This window comes from Heteronotia binoei, chromosome 1 (assembly GCF_032191835.1).
Source record: "Heteronotia binoei isolate CCM8104 ecotype False Entrance Well chromosome 1, APGP_CSIRO_Hbin_v1, whole genome shotgun sequence".
In the NCBI taxonomy this organism is placed as follows: domain Eukaryota; kingdom Metazoa; phylum Chordata; class Lepidosauria; order Squamata; family Gekkonidae; genus Heteronotia; species Heteronotia binoei.
In genome coordinates this window covers 107,235,209-107,252,012 of record NC_083223.1, presented here as the reverse complement: position 1 = coordinate 107,252,012, position 16,804 = coordinate 107,235,209, and the positions used below count along the sequence as shown (strand labels likewise).

Sequence of the window (16,804 nt, the reverse complement as noted above, 5' to 3'; positions counted from 1 at the left end):
TTATTTATAGAGAAATGAGTAAAGCACAGATGAGAGGTAAAGAGGCTAGGCAGCCGATCTGCCATTCACATTGTATCCCCAGAAGACAACTGTGAGAGAGAGACATCCTGCACCCCATGGTGCCATCTTTGTGACTTCCCTGTGATGGGAGGGAGTGAGGAGGACAGGTTCCATCTTCCTGCCTCCCTGTGGTGTGTCAAGGTGTGTACCCTTAGGGGCTTGAGGTAGATGCCCACCTCTTCAGGGCCAGCGAAGCGCACACTCAGAGGAGCTACACCAGCCTCATCCTTACCTGCTTCAATGCAGGCATCTCAGTACCACATTATTTCTTCAGAGAGCGCTCTACTGTGATGCCTGCGTCGAAGTGGGTGAGGATGAGGCTGGCGTTGTTCCTCTGAGTGTACCATTGGGCAGGCCACCTTCCACCCACCCCACCCCCCACGCATTCAGAGGAGCAATGCAAGCCTCATCCTTACCTGTTTCAACGTGGGCATTGCAGTAGAGCGTTCTCTTAATAGAGAGCAGGATGAGGCTTTGCTCCCCCCTCTCTTCCGGAATTGGAAAAAGTATATCCTTTAATTAAACCCTTTCTAAAGACTCTTCCAACTGATAGCCCCTAACAGCTTATGCCCTGGAAATGGAAAATTGGAATTGGAATTTTGCAACTGAACATGTACTAATTATGGTCCTCAGGCTGCCACCTACTGGCTCTTTCCCACTAAAGACATCCATCTTGCCATCAGTTGGAACCATTGCCTTCTCCACTGTAGCTCCCATTTTATGGAGTAGGTTCCCTGGGGAGGTTGGGGGGCAGCATCTCTAGAAATATACAGAAGCCACTGCAAGGTCATTTGCCAGCATTTTAAATGAGGAATAGATAACTGGCTGTTTTTGGTGGAGGGGAGGGTAGAGTGATTATTTGGGATTTTATTTTGTATGCTTTAATTGTGATCTGTAAACTGCACTGAGCCATAAGGAAAGATGAGCTATACATATTTCAATGGTCTTTAAGATCTTATGCCATCCCGGGATAGAATTAAAGTCTGGGGTTGCATGTCATGTGGCAGACATCAGCCAGTCCCTAATTTCTTCCTTTCCACCCCTCCCCCCCAAACTGCATGCTATAAAATTCTATTGTCTTGATTGAGCAAAATTCCCTTCTTTCCTCTTTTTTTTTTTTGTATTGGTCTTCACTCCTGCTTGCTAGCATTATAATCTTCTTGTGTCCTAAAGCTCAAATAAAATTCTGAGTCAGTCTGGTATGTCTTTTTTGTTTTCTTACATGAAATCATTTGTAACATTCAGACTTTTCAAAAAAATGTTTTATGTGGAAGGTTTGACGGTAACTGCTGTGAAGGACTCTGGAGAATGGAATCTGGAAGCGGGGGCACTGGTGCTGGCTGATGGAGGTCTTTGTTGTATTGATGAATTTAACAGCATCAAGGAACATGACAGAACCAGCATTCATGAGGCAATGGAACAACAGACCATCAGTGTAGCTAAGGCAGGGTAAGTAGCTTTCAATATGAGTGATGAATCAGCATCTGTAGCCTATTTTTGATCTCTTCATTCCCCTGTGCAGACACTTCTTTTTCTTTTTTTTTGCTTGTCAAAGTCAGAGATAACTTGGTGAAACCTCTAAGCAAAGAGAGAAGGCATATAATTTTGCAGAAGTGGTCTGAGTGGTGTTGCCCACAGATGACAGCCCCCCATGAGTCAAACTGTACCTACAGTGTTATTTGCTACACTTGCTTAGAAATGCACAGTAGGAAGAATGTAAGAAATGTCAATTAATTTAAAACCCTACAAATAAAAATAAGCAAAATTAACCCACAGCACTTAAACTGCAAAAATAAAAAGAGCAAGAGCTGTAAGGCAGCTGTTGTTTCCCCCCCTCCCTATCCTGAGTTTTTGATTAGAACAAGCAACTGTGTGTGCCTGTATGGAGGGTTGCACATTATTTGACTATGTTTTCTGTGGCGTACACTTTTTATTCTGATTTATACCACACATTTCTCTTGGCTCAAAACAGCTTATAATGATAATTTTCAGAATAAAACCAAATAAAATCTCTCAAACATCTCCTTTTTGTTCTTGTGCTGACCCTGTAAAAACAGGTACAGCTGTGTTTGAAATAATACAAAATCTGACAAAGCTCATTCAGTGAAGGAAAAAAGGGGATGCGTTTGCACACCACAAAGACTGGGCATTCCCTCAGACTGCCTTCAACTCTCTGGGAAAAAATACCCCTGTGAGTCTGGAGCCTGATAAGTATATATGGGAGACTGGAAGCGAAGTGAGTGTAGAACAATGCCCATGCTGAATCCTGTTCTGCTCTACATCCAAAAACCACAGTGTGTAGTTTGCATTCAACTACCACTACCACTATGTGACAAAGTTCCCACTGTTGTAAGGGCTGGTATCAGGGGATGTCATCCTCAGATAGTTGCCAGAGATGCAGGGATGCCAGCTGCAGACATCATTGCCCATCATCTTCTGTGATTGGAAAGCAGCAACAGCTGTGCCATTGGAATCTCAAAAGGGATTGGGCCCTTCTGCCTCCTTGATGCACACATTTTGTGGCTTTACCTCTTCTATCCCCTGCCATTCAGCAGAGGAAGGCAGAAGGCTCAATTCTGATAGTGCTTCTGTTGCTACACCTGCCCCTTCTCTGGGCAGCAGAATGAATAGCCATAGCAGAATCTGCCTCTTTGCCATTGCATCTACCTCTCACTCACTTGGAAATTTTCATCAGCTTGCCTACATGAGCAGCTACCAGCTCCTGCAGAGGAAGCTGAACAGGCAAGCAGGCAAGTTATTGCTGTACTGAACAAGCAATGGTCACTTGCTGCACCTCTGGACAGCAGTGATGGCAGAAGAAACTTTGTCAGAAGTTGTCCTCTTGGAAGGAATTGGAGCTTCTTCCTTCACTGTTGCTGAATGATGGCAGATGTCTTTTCCCTCTTTGTCTCAAAGCAAATTACAGGTAGCAGCAGTGGTTGCTTGTCTGTATCTGCTTGCTGAACTTTTCACCCCCAAGGAGAGCAGTAGCAGTCACTATCATCCTACCCAACCTTGAATACTTGGTGGTGGTGGGAGCCTCTGGTACCCCTCCTCTGTGGAACTGGGGGAAGGGGAGGGGCATTCATTTGAAGATGTGCCCATTTGGCACCTCACAGCAAAGCAGTTGGCAACTACCTTGGCACCTGCACCCAACCAACTATGTTGAGAAAAGCTTGTGGACAAGGGGAGGGGATGAAGCCTGTTGAGTGGAAGGGCCTACCACCAAGATGACAGCTTGCTGAGACCTCCCAAAACCTGGAACTTGGCCATTGCGTAAACCAGTAATTCTTAAGCTGTTGGTTGGGACCCAAAAGTTCACAATAACTTTATTTCCAGTGGATCTCTGTCAGGATGGAGAAGGTGAAACAGAGAGCTGCAAGAGGAGGCTCTTGGAGGCTTGTTAGCAAATTTCGGTTTGCCTGTACACATACATAAAAAAGCCCATGAAATACTATGTTTGAATAAATACAAAAAATGGGCGGGGGGGAATATAAATCTGTTCACTGTTAACTGATGCAATATGCTTGCATTTTTCATTGGGGAAAGAGAAATTGGTATGTGGAGTGGCTTTGCAAGTGAGTCCCAAAAATCAAAGTAAGCGTAAAAGTGGATCCCACTTCAAAAAGTTTTAAAACCACTAGCATTACTATGTTTTGGTGATGAATACTAGCCATTCCAGGTGGGGTGGATTCTTTTGATTGGCTATTTACTTATTTTGACCTCATCATCTTCCCAGCATGTGGCAACACATTGATAAAACTTCTATCAACAGTGAAAGAATAAGAAATATTTTTTTATTCCACCCCCTGAATAATGTGCGCAAGCTGCATAAATGGGAACAAATAATATTATTTGACTTAATGTTTACATCTTCCTTGTACTGAAATAAGTTTAGACATGATGAACACAGCCTGGAACTATTTTCAGTGGAAATGGAAAACTGCTTTTAGTCAGAAGAGCCTAGAAACAGTTGGGGTTTTTTGTGTTGTTGAGGGAATGTGAGACCCTTCTTCCATTCCAAGTATGTGCATCTGAGGCTTCATCCTTTCATTCCCATATTTAGAAATCTTAAGCCATTACAGGGGGGGCTAGTATTGATGTCTTTTTTCAATTTCTGTTGTTACTGGCTAAGAGTCAAAATACTTTCCCCCATGTTGCATACTACAAATATGAAAGGAAAGATTCTTGGTGCTGTACTTATTGCCTCTCGATACATGAGGTAAGAGCTAAGATGACGCCAAGAGAGCTGGAAATAGATCACTTATAAGTCAGATTTAGAACAGGTGTCTAGATAACTGTATGGAAAGGGTTGTGCTGTGTCTACTTGAAGCTCTGAAAACAAACCCTCAGCTCAAGGTCAAATGAATTAAGGAAGGCAAAAATGTTGCACTATATCGAGTCTCACAGACACCATTCCTGTGAGCAGAGCTCTTTTATACAGTTCCTGTTGTGTATGTATATGTGTGAGCACATCTGTATATTTGTGAATTAGTGCATGAGAGGAAGGATGTAATATCGCCATGCATCAGATAGATACCTATTCGGCATACATATATGTGAATGTCAGTGACTGGGGTGATAGTGGCAACTTGCACATGCCTTTGTGGGGCAAGCATACGCGTATTATTAATGTGGTAGTTCAATTTACCAGCTTTTGATTAAAACAAAGAAAAAACCCTATGGGTCCTTTGGGTAAGAACCAGGTAGGCTGGAGTGGAGTGAAGATGAAATTTGTGTTGCTTGGCAAACGATTTCATTGGTTAGATCAGTAAAATAGTAACTGAATATGACCCCCTTGTACAAAACTATATTGGTGATCTTCTATATACAGACATACCACACTCTGCATGACTTTCCATTTAACTATCTCCTATCAGCCTATGTGCACTTTATGAAGCCCTCCCTCCCCTGCACTGCAAGGCTCTGGGCGAGTCACAACAATATGGTAAAATACAATACAATAATTAAACATAATATCAACAGTTGTTAAAATCCAAATATAACCCCATTTGTGGTGCCATTTAATAACACAATTCCTAAGTCAACTCCACAATGTGCACAGTAGATGGTAGCTGATACTGTGGGAGGTGGGCAGACGAGTAAGAATGAGATGAGATGGAAGCATGCTGGGGAGGTCAGTACTAATAGATCTCTGCCACCTCAGCCATAGGCCTGGCAGAACATTTCCATTTTACTGGCCCTGCAAAACTGCATTGAGTTTTGCAGAGCCTGGATCTCTTCTGGGAGAGTGTTTTGCCAGGCCAGCACCAGAGAAGGCTTTGTTTCTGGTTGAAGCTAAATGGACCTCCTTCAAGCTGGGATCACCGGCAGATGTTGATCCATAGAGTGTAATGCTCTTTGAGGGATGTACTGGGAGAGAAGATCCTGAAGGTTAAAACCAAAACCTCTGAAACCTTGTACTTGAGCTGGTATCCAACTGGAAGCCAGTACAGATGAGGGAGCACTGGTTGTACATTGGCCCTTGATGGTGTCCCTGTGAGGACAGGCACCGCTGCATTCTGGACCAACAGAAGTTTCCAGGTGAGTCTCAGGGGTAGCATGTTCATCAACATGAAAGACATACTGCCACGAAGTTTAACATGTTCAGTTTCTCATTAGCAAAATTTAGCTCCTGGGTCAAATGGAATTAACTGTAGATCATCTCTCTTCAGCTTAGTGTGCAAACTGAACACAAGGACCACTATATTAGCAGCAACCAATCCAAAGGGCCAGTATGACCCTAATGAATCTGTCTCTGTAAACATCGCACTTGGCAGTCCTCTTCTTAGCAGATTTGACCTCATTTTGGTATTGCTGGATACAAGAAATGAAGAATGGGATCGCATAATTTCTTCTTTCATATTGGAAAATAAAGGTAAAAGTAGGCATTAATTAATAGAATGTATCTTAGTCTGTACACTGAAAAGGCTGTTTACTGTGGTATTCAAAGAGAATGTTCTCAAAATATAAACACCCCTCCCACCAACATTAGAACTGAATAACAAAACTAACAGTACATTTTGAAACAGCCAACCAAACTAGTTTTCATATTCCTGAATATTACTTGTGCCATTACTATTTTAAACTGACATTTGGTTGAAAAAGGTTATTAATTTTAATCTCAGTGGAATTACAATGCAGAAGATTACATTGAATGTACTGTGATTATCAATTTAGATAGAACCAGGCTTAAACTACAGGACATGTTTATTAATGAGTAGAATCCTGATCTGATCTGCTTTCCCTGCATATTTCCTTACAGAAATTTTAGCAACTACCTCCTGGTGTCAGATGAATATGGATTAAATTATGAAGTCAAATAATACATATTTGTGTAAACTTTTGCTTTCATAAATCCTGTAATTATTGAAATATGAAAACACAGTGTATTTCGTGATGCCATTAAGGGCCAAACTATACAATATGGTTATTAATCAGTTGCATCATGGTGTTCCTCTGACCTGACTTGCTTTCCACACTGCAGCTGTGGTAAACTTACATACCTGATTCAAATTGGACCCCAGCCTCTCCACACCCACATACACACACCATTTTCCTGAGCTGAAATGCTGTTCTGAGTAGACAGTACTGACCTTCATAGATAAATGGTCTGTCTCAGTCTAAGACCATCTTGTGCATTTGTTACGTGGATGTGTGTGTTGCCCAGACACAACTCTCCACTGCTGCACAGCAGCTACAAAGAATAGCATTTTAAGGATCTGCAGGAGTCTAATTTGGCACAGTACTGCAGTGGGAAAGGAGGAGGGGTTCTTGCCTTCTCACCTTCACTATTTATCCCATTTTGGAGCTTTATGTAACAGATAGTTTGGTGCTTAGACTGGATTAATGCTGCATAGGATTGCACTGTTAAACTCAGTGGTGAAAATTTGAAATTTGCTGCAATAATGATGGCCACAGGCATAGACAACTTTAAAAGGAGATTAGTGTTAGTGGCTACTAGTTATGGTGACTAAAGGGAACATTCATGTTCAGAGGCAGTCAACCTCAGAATCCCAGTGCCAGAGGCAACATCAGGGGAAGGCCTTGTGGTTCGGTTTGTGGTTCATGGCTGAACAATGAATTGAACTACAAACTTATATGAACTGAGAGGTTGGTTTGCAAACCGAACCCTTTCATATAGGATTGTGACTACTGCTTTCTGCTTCCCACCGCTTTTCATGGGGAACAGAAAGCAAGGGTTTAAATAGCTCTGAGCCATTTAAACCACTGCTTTCTGCTCCCTGCAGAAAGCTGCAGAAAGCAGTGGTTTAAAATGGCTCTGAGCTGAACCCAGGAAAACCTCTTTAAACAGCTGAGCCATGCTGAGCAGTTTGTTTCACATGTGACACCACTTAACTGTTTTGGTGGTTTTGCAGGGAGGTTAAACCCCTGCTTTTTGCTCTCCACATACCTCCCTGAACTGCCTTAGAAGTTTGTGGATGTTGGTAGTTGGGCTGCAGTTTTGAGAATGTCAGTTCGCGAACCATGAACCTGCCAAAATTAATCTGACAAGTGTTTGTGAGCTGGCTTGTGCCCATCACTCGTTGGCCCTCCAGAGCAACTGGTTGGTCACTGTGTGAGACAGGATGCTGGACTACATGGACCACTGGTCTGATCCAGCAGAGCTCTTATGTTCTTACAACATCACATGAAACCAGGTTCTATTTTAACTGTGGTTAGCTTGCGAAACCATGATTCATTTCACAGATGGTCACTTGAATCCTGGTTTGCCTCAATAAGTGTTTTCATTATCTTTTCTCTGAACCTGGAAGGGCTTTATTGGGGAACAGAGTTGTTGGGTTATCTGCATTTCTATATCATGAAAAATTATAGTTAAGACTAAATGGTTTATTAACCATGGTTAGCCTTAACTGTGACTTTTCATGGTGTAATAATTCAGACATACTGACTTTGCTCCATGGTGATCTTGATTTCATATCCTGGTTTGGTAGAGCCCTGCTAAATATAGTTAGTGGAATGGCCTGTATTCAAACAGTTATTTTAGTTAAACCACAGTTTAATATGATGTTTGGACTGAGCCACTGACAAATATGTTACATTTTATTTTCTCTTGTATTTTATTACAAAGTATGTGTTTCTTAATGTAGTTTTTAAAACCATTTTTATACAGGCTATCCAAGCATGTCAGAAAACCTGTGGACAATGGAAAAAATGAAGACCTACTTCTGTTTCATAAAGAACCTACAGCCAGTGTTGACTGACAAAAGCAACCTCATTCTTGTCCGCTATTACCAAATGCAGCGGCAAAGTGATTGCAGAAATGCTGCCCGAACTACCATCCGTCTATTAGAGAGTTTAATACGGTTAGCTGAAGGTGAAGGCCATTTTTCCCTTTCCTTTTCCAATGGTTATATTATGCAAAATATATTGTTAAAGATTTAAGGAAGAGGTGGAGCCGGCAGGTCATGCAGCTTTTTACACTGTCCCTTACAATTTTGATGCAACTGAAACCCACTTTGAATGTTGTATGGAGATGATAGAAAAAATGCTTATGTGTGAGGACACCTAATGTGCTAGGTATAACATCTAGAATGCCCTTGGTGTGTGTTTGTGCACTATGTCTGTTCCAGCATTGCTGTACATTCAAGGTAATGACTGCATTTAGTGCAAAGACTAAGAAGTTTTTAATGCCTGCCTCATGAAATACCAACTTGGCAAATACTTTTCTATAGAAATTAATTACACTCAGAAGTGAAGCATTCTAGGAAGTTGCTAGAACATGTGCATTTGTATGTTATGTTAAATCTATCTGTGGAAATGCTCTGTGAGACACAAGCCACAGCACTTCATTTTGTAGCTAAGTAGGTCCAAGATCCTTCAAGATGATGAGTGGAAGGCCTTAAGTTGCCATTGCATGCCAATTGAGTGGTTGTGTGCCATGCTCTCTGAACAACAAGATTGTGTACCAAGTCAGTCTTAAAAATGAGAAAATACCATCAGAGTATCCAGCTGTTGTCACCCATGGCAAACAATTGCCAGTTTCTCTAAATATCTACTGTTTTTCTGCTGTCCCTCTATTTTTCTGCAGTCTTATTCTTTAAAATATGTTAAAGATTGGAGGCTGATTTTTTCTTCCAAACAATTGTTAGAATAGTGCTACCTGGAGCTGTCTGAATAAGTAACACAGGTTTTTTGGTTCCACTCTTCGATTTTACTGATTTGTTATTTAATTTTTGAATACTCTTATTAGCTCATGCCCGATTGATGTTTAGGGATATTGTGACTGTGGAAGACGCGGTAACTGTGGTTTCAGTGATGGAGTCCTCTATGCAAGTAAGTAACAATCCTTTGTACCGCAAGCAGTGTTCCCTCTAAGCTGAGTTAGTGTGAGCTAGCTCACAGTTGTTTAGCCTCTGGCTCACACACTTTTGTTTTAGCTCAGGAAAAATGGCCCCAGAGCAAACTAATTTATGCAGTAGCTCACAACTTTAATGCCAATAGCTCACAAAGTAGAATTTTTGCTCACAAGACTCCACAGCTTAGAGGGAGTATTGACTGCAGGTGACCATAAGCACTAGAAGGAAGACTATAAAGGGGCCATGCCCACAGTTTGAGGGACTCTGTGGGTGACATACCCAGTTCTTGTACATTTGAGCCTGTGGATCAGATGCCTCTGTATCCTACTCTGGTCACACTCATGACCTTTCATGGAAAGCTCTTTTTCATACGTAGCAATTATCTGTTTTCCTTAAGTGGCTTTGTAAGTCATTATTAGGTAAAATTTATATAATGCTAGTTGTATCCTAGGAGCTGTACAGAAATGACATGATACTGGAATGTGGTTGGTTATAGAATAAACATTGGATAGGATCATTGAAGCTAGGCATCTGGATAGAGATTATTGATGCCAAGTAGCTGGGATGATCACAGAAGAGCAAGTTAAGGCTAAGATAATTCTGGAAATGATTTGTTGTAAAATGTGTTTTTTAGAATGTAATTGTTTTCAGGAATCAGGTCTTTTGAAAAATGCCATTTTGTTAGAACATATGAGGCAGTGTGGTTCAGTGTTCATTGTGATGTTTCCAGTCTATGATTAAGAGATCCATAATACTCAAGGCTTGCATGCTCTTGCCTCTCCCTCCTTCCTCCTAAGGATTGCCTCTTAGAGATTCCTACTTTCCTCTTCCTTTCAGATTTCTGTTCCCTTCCTGCTCTTAGGATTACTGTTCCATCCACACAGCACTGGACATTAATCACAATTAATTTCAGACGAGTATTTCTGGTCTAACCAAGGTTTCATACTTTAGTTTAAAACAAAATATGGGTCCTAGTAAACATAAAAGTAATCTCTCTCTCTCTCTCTCTCTTCCTTCCTTCCTCCCTCCCTCCCTCCTAGTGGGGCCTGGATGTTTCAGAGTGGTGGCTTGCTTGTCTGCCTCTGTGTCCTGTCCCTGGTATTCCTTGGTGGTTTCAGATCCAAGCACTTGGCAGGGTCAGCCCCGCTTAGCTTCTGAGATCTGATGAGATAGGGCTTGCCTGGACTACCAGGTCAGGGCCACAGTTCTGTATGTTTAAATAAGAACACTCAATCACTGAGGGTGGGTCAGATTTTAAAAGTAAAGAGGCCATGTAGGTGAAGAGTGCCAAACCTCCCACCAGCCACAGCTGCCTTCCCACTGCCTGCATCACAGCTACTGCTCCAGTATAGAAAGTGACTGGAAAACAAAGCAATGGATGATGTAGTTCTACTGTTAATCTCATTACTGGTAGATCATATAGCTGTGATTAACATATTAATCCTACTGGAATTGGAGTGTCTTGTGCATTCAGCAGAAGCCAAGCCAAATATATACCTAAGGCCTTATTGTGATTCTCCAATGTATATTTGGCAGCCAAATAGAGAATCCTGAATATATTTGTGACTCCTGAATATATTCAGCTCTATTATACCCTATGGGACCATTGTAGTCAATAGCAAATTTATCCTAGGGTATATTCAGGGGCCTGGGTGGAAGGGTGTTTGAGGTGGAGGCACCAAATTTGCAGTGTGGCTGCTGGAGCCTCTCCCCAAAACCCCCAAATCTCAAAAAGATTGGAGCAGGGGGTCCAATTGTTTCCAATAGTGGAAAAAAATAGAATAAGAAGCCAAGCAGAGAATCTCTGCAGTAGAAAGTGAAATTTGCAGGGAGGTGGGGTATTGTTTACTAGGCCAGCAGGAGAATCAGTGTAGAGTACCCTGCTGAACCAAAGCCACCGTGGCTCTGCCCAGAAACCAAGAGGACTAAGGTCAAATGTGAGAATCTCTGAAGTACAAACTGAGGAGTGGCATTTCTGCAAGGACAGCAGAAACAGTACATTGTATTAATGGCCAGCAGCAGAACACAACCAGTGCTAACCTACTAATGCCATTGTGGCAAAGGTCAGCCCCACAGCTCTGATGTTAAGCACAGCCACAGAATCACAGTCCAAATGAGGGGGAGGGGAGTTGCAAGGACAGCAGAAGCAGCACAGCAGTGCTCTTCAACACAACTCAGTGCCAGAAAGAGCCAAAGAGGGTGACCCCATCCCACCATTGTTTCTAATTGAGGGGGAAATAGCACAATACGCTTAGCAGATCCTTCCAGAGAATCTCTGCAGTAGAAAGTGAGGGGGGGATTAAAAGTTAGAGAGAGAGACTTACTTTCTCTTCCTTGTTGTTTCCTGCCATTTCTGCCTCTTTCCCACCATTTGCCCTGATTTCCAGGGCAACAGGGGGAGAGGGAGGGATCTCTGCAGCCAGTCACTGCAATGCATTTGCAAATTGTATGGCATTACAGGCTTACAACTTTGCAAGGTTGCTGTTGAAGTCCAGCAAGTACTTTACTTTCCCCACCCCTCCCCCTCACTAGGATTGTGATTCTGTGGCTCTGCTTGACATCAGAGCAAACATGTGGGACAGGCCTTTGCCACAATGGCACAGGTTGCTGCTGCTGGGCACTAGTATGATGGGTTCTGCCACTGAGCGCTGGTAGGCTGGCACTGGTTGGGTTCTGCTGCTGGGCACTAGTACATTGCACTGGTTCTGTTGTCCTTCTAGAAAGATACCACCCCCCCCCCCCCCGGTTCTACTTCAGTGATTCTCATATTTGACCTTAGTTCTGTTGGGTTTGGGCAGTGCCACAGTGGCACTGGTTCTGCTGGGCACATTACACTGGTTTTCTATGCTTGTAGAACTGTGATAACAACAACTGCTTGGAAGAGATTAATTAACTTCTGACATGTTCATTTGGAATGGTCAACAGTATCCAAACAGCATTATAAAATATGTCATCATATGGGAAGTAAGGAAAGTACTATATATATATCCACGTGCATCTCCTTGTGGTTAACAGGAGGGTCCCCATTTTCAAATGCCATAATGTCAAAAGTTAATTAATCTCTTTTTTGCAAACATAGAGAATAAGTGACAGAAATGCAGAATCACAGTAATTGACATAAAGTGATATACAACCTGAATAGACTTCCTCATTTCCATTCCTATGCTTTTACTATAAGCCAGGCTTCCTGTCAGCCTGTTTAGCTTTATCAAATGTATTTATAAAGAAGCTACAATTTTGTTCAGGGTCTTAACAGACCTTTCTCTATTTATGCTTCCTTTCACTTACTAAGGATGTGATCTCTCAAAAGGTTACGTGGGTGAATAATTTTATTCATAGCTTTAAAAATAGCAAGTTAGGCAACTGTTTATATTAATTAATGGAAATCAAATACATGCACCCAGTTACAGATTTTTTTTCCCTCCCTGTAGGGGGGTGCATTACTTGGAGGTGTCAATGTACTGCACACTTCATTTCCTGAAAACCCAAGGGAACAATATCGAATGCAGTGTGAACTGATCTTGGAGAAGCTGGAGCTACAGGACATTCTGTGTGATGAACTCCAAAGACTTGAGAGGTGAGAAACATTTACCTGGAAGGGAAAGTGGGAGAAAGAGAGAAATGTTTAAACTAATGCTGATATAGGCAACACAGTGTCATATGATGACCATAATCTTACTCTAGCTGCATGGCTAGGCAAAATTAAGAAATACTGACAGCATAATGCAGCCATATCCAAGAGTACTGTGTATAAATGTGAGTGTAACAAGGGAATATTAAAGCTAGCTTCATTATATGCTCTGTTACTGCAAATGACCGACTTTTCAAAGAAGAGGTAGCTTTTGCATACAGAATTTAGAAGCACCAGCATCTGAATCCACCCAAAGGACTTTTATAACTCTGATATGAGAGCAAGCACGAATAATGCCTGCATGCATTCTTGCACACATACACACATTGTCTTTGGACTGGAAATGTCGTCTGACAATATTCAGCTCCCTCTCATGCTGGCTTCATATCTCTATCGGCCTCTACATTCCATAGAATGAAAAACACTTCAAAAGTGATGCACAGCACACACAATTGCTAGAAACTTCTAGCTGGTTATTTGTTCAAAGAGAACCTAGCTAACTCATTCCATGTATAGATATATTCAGGTGGGGTAGCCGTGTTGATCTGAAGAAGTAGAACAAAGCATGAGCTCAGTGGCACTTTTAAGACCAACAAAGTTGGTCATACAATGAGTAAAAAAAAATTGGTCTTAAAATTGCTACTGGACTCATACTTTGTTCTCATTCCACATGTATTCATGCTACTGATTCTGTATCATTAAGAGCAAATGTGTTAAAACTGGATAAATACCTTGACATTTAACATGAACAACAAAGAAATAACCTGGACACTTCTACCATCAAAATGGAATTGTATTTTTTAAGTTAATATTCATAACAAATATGCTGCAAAATCCTTTAGTAGTAACTGATTTACTGTTGAGCTGTTAGTGTATGTATGGTATGTATTTACTTTGCATTTTAAAAAAACATAATGCTTTATTAGAATTGTATCAAATTGGCTTTTATCTAAATATAACACAATTTTAAAAATGTTTGTCCATAATATTGAAATTACTGTTTTAAACATGAAATATATCCACAAAAATTAACATCTGCATTTAATCTAACAGATTTTCATAGTGTTTTTAATTAACACATGAGATATTATGTTTATTTGCTGTTAAAGAAAAAAATTTGGTTTTAACTTTCTCCAATTTGTGAAGGTGTAAAATTGCTATTTTCTGTGTCTCTGAAATAGAGGTTTGGGGCTGGAACTCATTAGCTCTAAATATTAAGAAAAAAATAAGCTTGAGATCATGAAAGAAAATCAATATTAAAAATTTGTTTATAAAATTATACCTATATTTAGAAAATGTGTTTTTATTCTGTAGATTACAACATGAAAATTCATGCCATCTTCAGCTGTCCCAGGAGGCAAGGAATAATGGTACTGAGGCATCTTTTAGCAATAACAAACTTGAGATACGAGAAGAAACATCTCATCAACAATATTCAGAAGGGGTAGACAATACTCAGTTCCAGCCTCATTCAGCCAAAAGACACCCTGGAGGTGATGAGCACTTAGGAGGACTCTTAAGTGGCCAAACATCTGATGTACTACCAGCGCAAAGCAAACACAGCAAGAATACCAGTGATGTTAGCTTACACTGGTTTGACAGTATAGTGGATGACAGTGCTGGAACTGAGAAGGGCATTTGTGAGTCTTCATTTGCCAGAACCTCTCAAGATAGTTTGACTTTGAAAGCACCAAACAACAAACCTTATTCTAGAGATAAGAATGATTTAATAGAAACCAGTCATGCTGGGATGCAAGAATCACTGACAAGAACAGCTCCAGGGGATACATGCAGACAGGCAATTATTTCTGACTTTGATGGGGAAAAGAAAAAGAAGCCTCCAAGCTTTCCTTCAGGAGCAAGCCACAAAGATCCAGGTGCATCATTTCCTACACTACCTGATTTGGTGATTACCCAAAGGGCCTCTAAGAAATGGCAGTGTGCAAACACTGAAAGGTCTCGAGGATTTTGTGCAAGTACACCAGATCCCAAGGCTGGAAGTGGTCTTGCTCCATTTTCTCCCCATCCAACAGCTACTCCGCAGTTTTCTAAAAATGATTCAAATGTTCTCCCATCTTTCAGTTTGTCAATGAATCAGAGGTTGGTGACTTCAATCAGGAAACGAAGTAGAGATCACCTAAAGGAAGAAAGTGTGGCAGGAAGTTTTGATGAGTCTGAAATCCTAGAGAAATCTGGGGGGGAAACGGCTAAACTAGCGAAGTTTTTATTTAGGCAGAAGTCAAAGCTTGCTAGCGCTTCTGAAAATAAGAATCATATCAGATTGCCGGAGACAGTTAGCCGCCCTCAAAGTATTACCAGAAATGTATCCAAGAGAGAAAGGAGCAGGGGAAAAGGTTCTGAGACGTACCAGAAAGAACACAATATTAACAACAATGATAGTGTGGAGAAAAGACCCTGTAATAGCAACAAAGAGGAGCAGCAGCAAAGGAAAGCGTTATCCCCATCTTCTACAAAAATAAAAGGAATGAGAGAAGAAAGAGTGGAAGGACTCAATACAAAGAAAGTGTGCTCTAGTACATTGGCAAAATTATCCAGGTTTTCCTTCATACCAGCTGCTGAATCCAAATCAGAGAACCCATCTTCCTTAACTGTTGCCAGCTATGACATGGAAAGGCAGAGGCTGCCACTGAAGAACCACACTGAAAATGCAGGCCTCATGAGGAAGTGCTTTGAGTTGGGAGAAGTCAGCAAAGTTACAGGGAAATCGTTGTTCTCACTAGCAGATTTTGATGATACAGCTCTAGACTTTGATTGGGATGAAGAGATTAAGAAAAACCCCAAACCTTAAAAACTTCTGCTACCTCCTCATTTTTAAAAATAATGTTATTTAAAATTTAAAATGTTAGAAGGCCATAAATAAAATAAAACCTAAGCTTGCATTAAATAATAGGATAATGAATGGGCTCTATACAAATATATTCTGCATCTGATAGAGTTAAAGGATTGTATTTCTAAATCTAGCTGACCTATATTGGAGTACTTGAATCCAAGACAACAGCATCTGACCTGCAGAAAACTGCACTCCCCAATTTAAACCTCCATGGTGGTCCCCTCCCTCTTTAATAATTTTATTCTAATTGAGGATAACTATTTGTACTGTGTAAAAAGTACTCCATTTAGGTCTAATTTGATAAGATATCCTGAGCTGTCATTTGGAAAAAAAGGGGGGGTTTGGAGGGGGGAGGGGGGTTTCCATCTTTCTTACATGTCACCCTCAAATCACCTGTTGCAGGTATGGTTACATTGCAAAAAGTAGCTTTGAGTCTGGATTTTTTTTTGTCAGATTGTGTTAATAAAAAAAAATTCTGATTTGTTCCATAGAACTTTATTTCTATCTGTTATGTATTCCCTTCTCCATAAAATCCTTTAACTGTTGTACTAGATAAAGAGAGCAGATGATTCTCATACATCCTCATTGAATAAGGTACTTGATTTTCCAGTGAAATTAGAGCGTTCATTCCTGTTTGGGGCTTACAGCTATTGCAAGTATATGCTTCGATATTAAAAAGTGCTCTCAATTTCTTTCCTCGTATAAAACTGACTAGCAAATTCCTTAATGGCTTTGATCTAAGTATTCAAAGTGCAAATATTTCTGTATATGGGGGGGGGGGTATTGCACAGATGTCTTGAAGGAAACAGAGTTGTTTGTCTATTAACAAACATATTGTTTGTTGAAATAATTGCATATGTAAGCAGGGATATATGCTTTGTGGGGAAAGATCCTTTTGCATTTGGCTTTTAGGCAGGTCATAAACCCACTTTTTTTAAAAAA

At 40.9% G+C, this 16,804-nt stretch overlaps 1 protein-coding gene across 2 annotated transcripts in view; it reads left to right on the top strand.

Moving 5' to 3' along the window:
• The window catches only part of MCM9 (minichromosome maintenance 9 homologous recombination repair factor), a 57,308-nt gene extending 40,950 nt beyond the window's left edge, over positions 1-16,358 (top strand). Inside the window, exons 8-13 of one of the 2 annotated variants that reach the window (XM_060238637.1) lie at positions 1,335-1,509; positions 5,736-5,938; positions 8,195-8,398; positions 9,275-9,357; positions 12,812-12,957; positions 14,326-16,358. In XM_060238637.1, the coding sequence (XP_060094620.1) occupies positions 1,335-1,509; positions 5,736-5,938; positions 8,195-8,398; positions 9,275-9,357; positions 12,812-12,957; positions 14,326-15,820 (2,306 nt within the window). In that variant the 3' untranslated portion in view covers positions 15,821-16,358. Of the gene's footprint in view, positions 1-1,334; positions 1,510-5,735; positions 5,939-8,194; positions 8,399-9,274; positions 9,358-12,811; positions 12,958-14,325 lie in introns of those variants that run through there. The other variant, XR_009555402.1, reaches the window with a different exon arrangement.
• The last annotated feature ends 446 nt before the right edge of the window (positions 16,359-16,804 follow it).